The sequence below is a fragment of the Alosa pseudoharengus genome, unplaced genomic scaffold, assembly GCF_046254945.1.
Source record: "Alosa pseudoharengus isolate Yale_2024_CS ecotype anadromous, Long Island Sound unplaced genomic scaffold, YU_APseudo_1.1 YU_APseudo_1.1_scf_5, whole genome shotgun sequence".
NCBI lineage: Eukaryota > Metazoa > Chordata > Actinopteri > Clupeiformes > Clupeidae > Alosa > Alosa pseudoharengus.
The window spans coordinates 27,446,739-27,456,789 of record NW_027468837.1 but is presented as its reverse complement, the minus strand read 5'-3'; the positions used below and the strand labels follow the sequence as shown (position 1 = coordinate 27,456,789).

At 49.2% G+C, this 10,051-nt stretch overlaps 1 protein-coding gene across 1 annotated transcript in view; it reads right to left on the bottom strand.

Annotated features, from left to right (window-relative positions):
* Positions 1 to 10,051, bottom strand: part of celsr2 (cadherin, EGF LAG seven-pass G-type receptor 2) — a 67,188-nt gene that overhangs the window by 31,185 nt on the left and 25,952 nt on the right. The window contains exons 3-5 of the mRNA XM_076269205.1: positions 2,961 to 3,183; positions 2,646 to 2,725; positions 840 to 1,108 (exon numbers count right to left, since the gene is read on the bottom strand). Coding sequence (XP_076125320.1) covers positions 840 to 1,108; positions 2,646 to 2,725; positions 2,961 to 3,183 — 572 coding nt within the window. The remainder of the gene's footprint in view (positions 1 to 839; positions 1,109 to 2,645; positions 2,726 to 2,960; positions 3,184 to 10,051) is intronic.

Below are 10,051 nucleotides of genomic sequence, written 5' to 3'. Positions count from 1 at the left end.
ACAATGGATGGAGCGCAGTGATTTGTGAAATGTATCTGAGGTCAGCATGAAGCCAGTGATCAATGTAAGGGCCATGTAACGCCCCATGTCTTGCAGCTACGCTGTGAACAACACATTTGTTTTCCTCCCCACCCTCCCCCCCCCCTCCCACAAGAAAAATCAATGACATCAATTGGAATGCCGCGAGGTGGCGTTGACATGGTGACGGGGCCACTTCCCCGGCGCTGGGGTGTGAAAAGAGCCGCGTCGGAGGCGCAGGAGGAAACCTGATCAATGTGAGATCGGGTTGCAGGGCCACCCTGCGGCCTCCGAGCTGCACTTTTACTCCCCGTGACTCAAAGGACCTCTGAGGCAGCCGTATAAGATGGAAGGCCTCGGAGGACAGGCGCACACAGAGAGAGGAATAGAAGAGAGAGAGGAATAGAAGAGAGAGATGAGAAGAAAGGGAAAAACAGGTCTGAGCAGTTTCTTTCAGGCTCTCTTTTAGCCCCTCGCATCTTACTCACATTTGTTTTCTCTCAGTCTTCCCGTCCTGCTCATTTGCTTTCTCTCGGTCTTCCCATCCTGCTCATTGCTCCCTCCATCATTCACTCTGCTGTTGCTTCCCACCCTCTCACTCCTCCTTCCATTTTCTCTCTCTACTTTCTCCTCATCCCTCTCTCTCTCTCTCTCACTCTGTCTTTATCTTTCACACAACCCCCCACCCCCCCTACGTTATCCGAGCCAGGCTCAAAGCGCAGGCCTGGCCATAAAGCTCCTCACACACAAAGCTGTATTATTGGTCACGCCTCATTCATTAAGTAGTTGCTGTGGGGGTGTGCGGGCCTCGTAGAGTTTACTGTGGCAAAAGTCTCCACGGCAGGAAGAGCAGAGGCAGAGCGTCGCACCAAATGTGTGCGTTCATCAACCTCCGCGCCGGCGTCCTCTGACAGCGAGCCTTTCATCCGACTCCTCGACTCTCCTCCGCATCCGACACGAGGAAGGCGGGTCTCATTTGGGAACGTCTCCTTCTCGCCGATGTCAGACACGTCTGACAGATCTTTTCCAGTTTGTTTGCGTGCGCACCTCACACGGTCTCGTTTGTGTTGCGCGACACTGATGTTCGCGCCTTTTGACAGCAAAAGAGAAACTTTACTCATCTGCTACAGACAGCTACCTCTGACCTTGCTAAAGTAAAGAACAACTTTTCTTTTGCTTTCAAGTTTGAACACTGGAGGAGCGGAATTGAGAGAAGAAGGAAAAAAAAACATCACACACCCTTTATTTGAGTAAGCAAAACACACACACACACACACACACACACACACACGAAAAGACAGTGTAACTAAATCCAGTGCACAGCTCACAGCCAATATTGGTGGGCTTATGTTACCTTCACAACAGCTGATGGCGGGATGAGAAAAATATGATTATTTGGACGACAACAGCTGGAACGAGCAGCTGGCCACAGGAGGAAGAGCACTGGAGATGCCAACCAATTAGACTCTCTAATGAGAGGGGTGGAAGAGGGGCAGAGAGAGAGAGAGAAAGAGAGAGAGAGAGAGAGAGAGAGAGAGAAAGAAAGAAAGAAAGAAAGAAAGAAAGAGAGAGAGAGAACAGTAGAGGGGTGGAGGTAGGGGCAGAGGGATAAAGAGAGAGAGAGAGAGAGAGAGACAGAATAGAGATGAAGAGATGATGGACAGATGATGGAGAGCCAAAGAAAGAAGCAAAAGGGGAAAAGAGATAGAGGGAGTAAGAGAGACAGAGAGGATGAGGAAGAGGTAGAGAGTGAGGAAGAGAGAAAGAAGGGGGGGGCAAAAGAAAGAGAGAGAGAGAGAGGGAGAAATGACTCATAGCATTACTCTGTCCAATAAGCCTAATAAGATCAGACTCAGAAGTGGACCTTCATGCTGCACGTTACGCCTAGAACCCTGTAACCGGAAAGAGAAATGGCCTGGGGCAACCCACGGCTCTTAACCAACCCCAGCCCCCCTCCCCACTGCCCTCTGACTAAAAAAGATCCACTCTGATCCACCAGAAAATGACAAACCATTTACAGAGGGACGGACACACAGAAGAGCGGATGCATGAGAAGAAGAGGAGAAGAATAAAGAGAGAGAGGGAGAAAGAAGCGGGCGAAGAGAGATATTGATGAAGGCTTTTGGCCAAAGACAACGCTGCAGGGCTGACTTTGATACGCTTCCATGACGATACAGTCAACCTGTCTGGATGGCATGTCCACGAGAGACATCATGTAGACCTTGCGTGCGAGTCTAGGAAAACATTGAAGGGCTGTGCTAAAGATTGCAATAGCTGCCCCAGGCTTGTCTAATGGGTCATTCAGGCAAGGGTGCTCTCTAAGAAAAACACTTTTCAGTACAAAATATGGAGATAATGTCTGCGCTGGGCCAGTCATGTATGTGTGCCATATGTGCAGTCTGCATGTGGAACACCACAAGAGCCTCTAGAGCAGGGTGGAGAACTGGAAGGAGGAACAGATTAATGCCCACATGGTGTCCCTGGAAGACAGCTAAGCAGGATTCTCTTTACCAAAGATTCTAGAGCGCTACAGATGGATTACTGGCTGGAAAATACGTTGATATGTTGAAGTACGCTCTAGAATCTTTGCTCTTTACTATGCGTCCACCGCTTCCCAAAGCTCTTACATGGACAGTGCAAATGATTTGGTTTGGCCATTACAGGCGCCACATGAAGATGCAGCAGCTTCTCCAGCCACTGCAGAGGACTGTACATTTAGAGGAGTTTAGAGGATCCAGGGGGTGTCAACAATTTAGTGTAGAAGCTGGTGATTCATGTGGGTGGATGGACAGCTCCAGTGTAAGTGCGTGTGTGTGTTCGTGTAAGCTGCTTGCTTTTATTGAGGCTATCTATCAGTATGCAGTGATTTGAGAACAGCGTGGGTGCAGGGTAAAATGGAGCCGAGGAGGAGGATTGTGGGATACTGGAGGAGAGGCACTCACGAGAGGGACAGGGTGAAGTGGAAGCGCTGGCGCAGGCCCTTGAAGGTCAGGAAGGACTGCGGGGGGAAGTTGCGGGTGGTCATCTCGCAGTAGGGCTTCTCGTAGCCGCCCGCCGGACACTCGCAGCGGAAGCCGCCCACCAGCAGGTTCACGCACGTGCCGCCGTTCTTACACACACCAGGGGCACAGCGGCCTGACCTCGAGGACAGCTCACACCGCTCCCCTGTTTCAAGAGATGGACAAAGGACAGAGAGAATTTGTTAAAAGTTCTTCTTTACACTACATTTTTAAAACACTTCATTCACAAAAATAGGATAGGATTAGGAATGGACAGAAACAAGACCAAAAGAAAAACAGCGTAGGAGAAGGAATGATAATAAAATGATGAAAAAAGATGAAATAGAAGGAAAATGAGGTGGGGTGAAAAAAGAAAGAGAAAAAGGATAAGTACACACACAATGTGAGAGAGAGAGAGAGAGAGAACGAGAGAGAAAGAGAGAGAGTGAGAGAAAGAGAGAGAGAGAACGAGAGAGAAAGAGAGAGAGTGAGAGAGAAGGAGAGAGAGAGCGTTAGTCAGGGTTCATTAGCATTGATGACATGGGCCGTGTGGATAGGACAGCAGAGGGTCACATTTCCTTTCATCTCTCCCTCCCTCTTATCATTCCTCTTCTCAGGCCTTCTTTTAGCTCTCCACTCTGTTCCCTCACTTCTGATGGAGCCCACAGCTCGCTTGCAGCACACACACACACACACACACACACACACACACACACACACACACACACACACACACACACACACACACACACACACACACACACACACACACACACACACACACACACACACACACACACACACACACACTCTCTCTCTCTCTCTCTCTGACTGACTCGGGAGGGCAGAGCTGCAGCGAGATGAAAGAGAGTGAGAAAGTATCTGACAGACGGAGAATGAGCGCAGATGAGAAAGAAAAACAGAGTGAGTGCATGTGAAACAGAGAGAGAGAGAGAAAGAGATGGAGAGATGGAGGGAGGCCGACAGTGGGAATGAGAAAGTGTAGAGAAAGTAAACAGAAAGAGAAGAGAGGAGACAGGGCGAGGAGGAGAGAAGGGAGAGAGATGAAGTAGGAAGAGAAAGAGATGGATGCAGAGGGAGTGAGAGAATGAAAGTGTGTCAGTATGAGTCAGTAAGGTCCTGCAGCGGACGACTCTGTCTCTCTCCCCCGGCAAACCTGGAGACTGCGGTTGCTTTAGCTTAGAGAGTCTGCAAGAATCTGTGTCAGAGCCTCTCTGCTACAGTATGGGAGCAATGTGTCAGTGTCTCAGTGTGTGTGTGTGTGTATGTGTGCCTGAGTGTGTGTCTTCCAGTGTCACATTGGAAAGCTAGACAAAGACACTTTTTTTTTCTGAGGGGGAAACGGAACACAATGGATACACAGGGCCCGTGTTGGCCAGCAGGAACAACACAATGGCCGTCTTCCTGTCCTCCCTCACTTGCACTGACCAAACGAGCAGCAGCACAAAGCACACCAGGGCGGCGGTGGTGGACAGCACCTAGCGCCGACAGCGGAAGACAGCATTGTTCCCACTCCTCCCAGCCAGGCTTTGGGACCTGATGCTGCTGCGTACAAAACCCACTCCTTCAGTTCCACACAATGAGTTTGCCTGTCACCGCCGCATGAAATATTTACAGAGATGGGGAATAAAAGTGGCTAAATGTCATGATTTAGGGCAAGAGCATCCATGAGAGAAGCAAATTTGTTAGGTGATAACATTTATAATGAAATGGGGGATCTGGGGGTAAACTGCCCATGAAGGAATCATTTTATAAAACAGACTGCCCTCATTAACTCTCATTCACACACACACAGACACACACACAGACACACACACAGACACACACACAGTTGTTCTAGCTGACTGGGCATGCTTGTTTTCCTCACAAATCACATAATAATTTCAGGCGACACCAACCACAAACGACTCGCCCTCCTGACCCAAAACAATTTGCCATTGCTTATTTTTACACCCCCCCCCCCCCACCCCACACCGTCTAATAACCTCAAGGGGAGAGAAAAGAGCCGCTGCACCGACAACGTAAGCAAACAATTACGGGCTGAATACGAGGGGAAATTAATCAGCTAACGGCTTGCAGCGACTGGTTCCTCATTTAGGCTTTTTAAAGCTAATTGGATAAAGGGGGCTGTTTTCTGTACCGACCGTACTGACCCCCCACCATCCGCTGCTCCTCCTATTGTCACGTCGACGTGCAATACTCTCCAAGGTCACCTTTCTTCTCTACAGTGACCTCATTTCCCCCGCTCTCCTCGAGCCGGGCTGCCGAGCGGGGAGCGTCAGAGTGGCTGAGAGACAGAGACGGAGAGGAGGCCGTGGGGTCTTAATTGAGTCAGAAGCGCGTGATTAAATCGATGAATAAAACAAATGTTTCGGCAGATGACATTGAGCCGAGCGGCCGGCCTTAGACAGCCGGCGTCCTGCTGACAGAAGCTTGAATTCGCCCGCCACTAAAAACACACAGATAGAGAGAGAGAGAGAGAGAGAGAGAGAGAGAGAGAGAGAGAGAGAGAGAGAGAGAGAGAGAGGGAGGGAGAGAGAGAGCACATGGCCCATTTTTCTCCCAAACCCCTCACATAGTGGGACTTCCCTACCAGCTATTAAATAATACACACCCAGTAGAACACTGGCACCAGAGAGAGTCTATTCCCTTTGTCTTGACTCGTATCCAACAGCCATTTATTCAGAACAATAACAACATCCCAACACCAGACATAGAGTGTTTTTGTCAGAGGCAGTAACCCGAGACTGCATGTGAGAGTGTTAGGTTTTTTAGTCAGGCATCTCTTGGGATGGCCCTTTCCGCCACAGGTGTGGGGCTTTGGCAGGAGGCAGGTGGGGGTTTCGGTGGGGTTAAGGCCATGTCGAACGCAGGCATCCATTATTAAAGCTGATCTTCCAGTGTTGTACCACTCACACTCTGTGTGACTGCGCTTGCCTGTAACTCCTCTGTTTACCGCTCAAATGAGTCATTAGCACTGGCAAAGTGAGCAGGGCCTCTGGAAATCATACACACACACATACACACATATACGCACAAATACATACATGTGCATACACAGACTTGCAAGCACAAACATGCATGCACTCACACAGACACACACCCATATACACACAAAAAGCAAAAAAAACATCCGCACAAGCATTCACTTACATTAGACACACACACACACACACACACACTCTCCTAAAAATACACTCACAAGCAAACACAGAACACACACACACACACACACACACACACACAAAAGCCCTGTCGGATCGCGTATACGAGGCAGCTGAATGGAGCGGAGAGAACATTGTGACATGTTTCGTCAAATGAAGCCGCTGTGTGATGCCTGCATACAGTATCATGGTAGCTGGGAGTAGTGAGGTGAGCTGGAACACCTTCAGTGAAGCTGAGCCCTGCATTGGGAAACCATGTTTGTTTTTGCATATAGATCAGCAGATGGTGTTTTTATGTTGGAGCTCTGAAAGTTGTCCTCATTAATCTATAATTATGTCTGCCTGAAAGCACACACAAACACACACACACACAGACACACACAAATAAACATCAAACACACAAACGCAGAAATTATTTAGCCCTCAGTCATTACACCCTCTGCTCTAGTGCTGCCACAAGCTAATACGACAAACCACCCTGAAGTTTCTAGAGACTCCGCAACTACACCACTCTGCAATTACAAACATAAGTAAGTGTGTGTGTGTGTGTGTGTTCAACTAATCCCTCAGGTGTGTGTGATAGTGCCACATCACACTGTTAAAAGCCTGGCACACTGGTGACACTGATAACATGATAAGTGGCCATGTAGCCATGACAACCATCAGTGGTGTAATGCAGCAATTAACCCAACCACAACCCAACCAAAACCCAACCAATATCCAACCAATATCCAACCAGAACCCTCTGCCAGGCTACCAGATGACTAGATCCTCAAATGACAAATCCTGAGCTTGGCTTAAACCCCGAGACATGCTATGCAGTTAACAGCTGACTTTGATGGACCCTTTGCAGCTAGCGGCTTCCAGCGGTTAGCCTGTTAGCCTCACACACCGAAAGCCGTCCGTCTGTACAGAGTTCTGTTCCTCCCTGCAGCGGCCAGAAAAGCTGCCTGCCGCACTGGCCCCCTGCTGAGAGTGGTAAGCCCTCAGCCCCTCACAGCATCGCAATTACGGTCAGCTGGAGAAAAGACTAAACCACCGCCAGTGACGTGCCACGACTGATAAACACATAACACTGGGTGAGGGCGCCCACACCAGCAGAGCAAAGAAATGGCTAAAATGGAGACGTTTGGAGAGAGAGAGAGAGAGAGAACAAACGAGAGAGAGAGAGAGAGAGAGAGAGAGAGAGAGAGAGAGAACAAACGAGAGAGAGAGAGAGAGAGAGAGAGAGAGAGAGACAGAGAGAGAGAGAGAGAGAGAGAGCGCGAGTGAGCGAGAGAGAGAGATATCATTGATAACTGCTAATGGTTGGGTTGAGTAGAACAGGTATGGGTCAGGACCTCCCTCAGCACAGCCTCCCTCCATTATGTTTCCAAAAGAGGCCAAAGCCCGCACACACACACGCACACACAGCCAAGGTGAACTGGATGAGGGTGAGGGGATGAGGATGTGAAGTGAGCCTCTGTGAAAGTGGGTCTGATGTGCAGAGGGTCTCAGTTTGTGTTTGTGTGTGTGTGTGTGTGTGTGTGTGTGTGTGTGTGTGTGTGTGTGTGTGTGTGTATTATAGTGGTTTGCAGGAAGGGCACACTATAAATATCACAACCTCCCCCTGTCCTGTACAGAACCACACACACAAACACACACACAAAGAAAGGTCATTGGTGAGACAAGCTCTGCTGGTCTGAATAATGGTAAACCGGCATGACTAACAGAGTGCTTTCAGAACCCATGTGAAGGTATCCATTTAGCTTTTACTTGCTTTGCCATCACCTCTACAATCAGACTCAAAACGGTTTGTCCTTTTCTCTCTCTCTCTCTCTCTCTCTCTCTTCCTCTCCCTCACTCTCTCTTCCTCTCCTTCCTCTCCCTCTCTCCTCCTCTCCTTCCTCTCCCTCTGTCCATCTAAACTGGAGCTAGAGTAGACGGACGTCTGTTCTGCTATTCTTCTCTCTCACCACCCTATTCTCCATCTGGCAACGCCTACGGGCCCAGCAGTCACAGTCACACACACACACACACACACACACACACACACACACACACACACACACACACACACAAATTCTGTCTTTCCTCCATACACCCACTGATAGAGCAATTTAAGCACTGCACACAGGCAAAATGACAGACCAGCATGATGCACACAAACACACACACACACACACAGAGATAAGCACAGTGTGCACTAACACACACCGCCACATAGAAAAGCTGGGCAGCAATCAAACAGTAATTCTGGGAGCCAAGGGAAAGTGGCAAATGCAACACTCAATCAGTCCAAACCAGTGGGAGCTGAGCAGCGCGAGAGAGAGAGAGAGAGAGAGAGAGAGAGGTAGGAGAGAGAGAGAGCGAGAGAGAGAGAGAGAGAGAGGAGAGGTAGGAGAGAGAGAGCAAGAGAGAGAGGTAGGAGAGAGAGAGAGCGAGAGAGAGAGACAGGAGAGAGAGAGAATGAGAGAGGAGAGAGAAAGAGGGGAGAGAGAGAGAGGTTGCGTGAGACAGAAGAGCAATAGAAAGAGAGATATGGGATACGAGATATTTTTAGTGTGCATGTGTGTGTGTGTGTGTGTGTCTAAGAGAAAGAGACATCAGATGGGGATGGGAGGTGGATTGTGTGGTGTGCGGTGTCCTGATGGCTGGCTGATGGGGTGTAGAGAATAGCTAGCACTCAGCTCAGACATCCGCAGCACATGACCACCATCACCTACCTCAGCAGCGGCCAACCTCTACACACAGCTGAAACTGTGTGTACGTGTGTGTGTGACGGAGGGGGGTGCTAGCAAGACAAAGAGACTGACAGAGAGAAAGACAGAAAACGAGTGAGATTGATGAGGTTTAATGTGCTGAACGGACATGATTGCCTCCCGCTGGTGACACACACACACACACACACACACACACACACACACACACACACACACACACACACACACACACACACACACACACACACACACACACACACACACACACACACACACACACACACACACACACACACACACACACACACACACACACACACACACACACACACACACACACACACACAAACACAAACACAAAATGACTCCCTCTCTTACAAGCCACTCCATCCTCCATACACACCTACAACATACAAAACACAGCGAGGAGTAGCTCTTAACCCAGACCCATCGAGGAGTGAACATACTCTCTTTCACACTTACACCCACAGGATCACACACACACACACACACACAAAAAACTCACACACCACTGCACAAGTGCATGCGGCAGCACATCCGCTGCGGCTTACATAATGAATTCACTTTACTCACTAGCGGTGAAGAGCAGTGTGTGTGGCCGCTAAGTAGGGGGCAGGCGCAGCTACACCTGCTCCCACCGAGCGCCAATCCTGGCTCCAGCGATGGGATCAAGGGCTTGTTGGAGGCCCAGAGTGCCTTTCAAACACTCACTGATCCCAAACGGGTGGATTCCAGCACAGCCACCCTCTGTGTGCGACCTTCACATTACTATTGGCCCATTCAGGAACCACTGAATGACTCCTGGCTGTGAGTTAGCCACACTCCCACCTGCCCATAACCAACCCCCCCCCCCCACACACACACACACACAAACACTCTCGTGAATACACCTGACTCTGGAATGCATTAGGCATTAGTCTTTGAAATATGCTTTGGCATTTGAAAAATGCTCTAACAAAGCACTAAACAACTAACAACATGCTCTGAAACTGTTGTAAAATAACTGGATCAGGCTATAATACAATATACAAAGGTGAGCTAACGGGACAGGACATGCTGCTGTCTCATTCATTTTCTAGGGTAGAGTTACTTTAAGTTTGTTAGCAGAGTGCTTATGTCGGTAGGT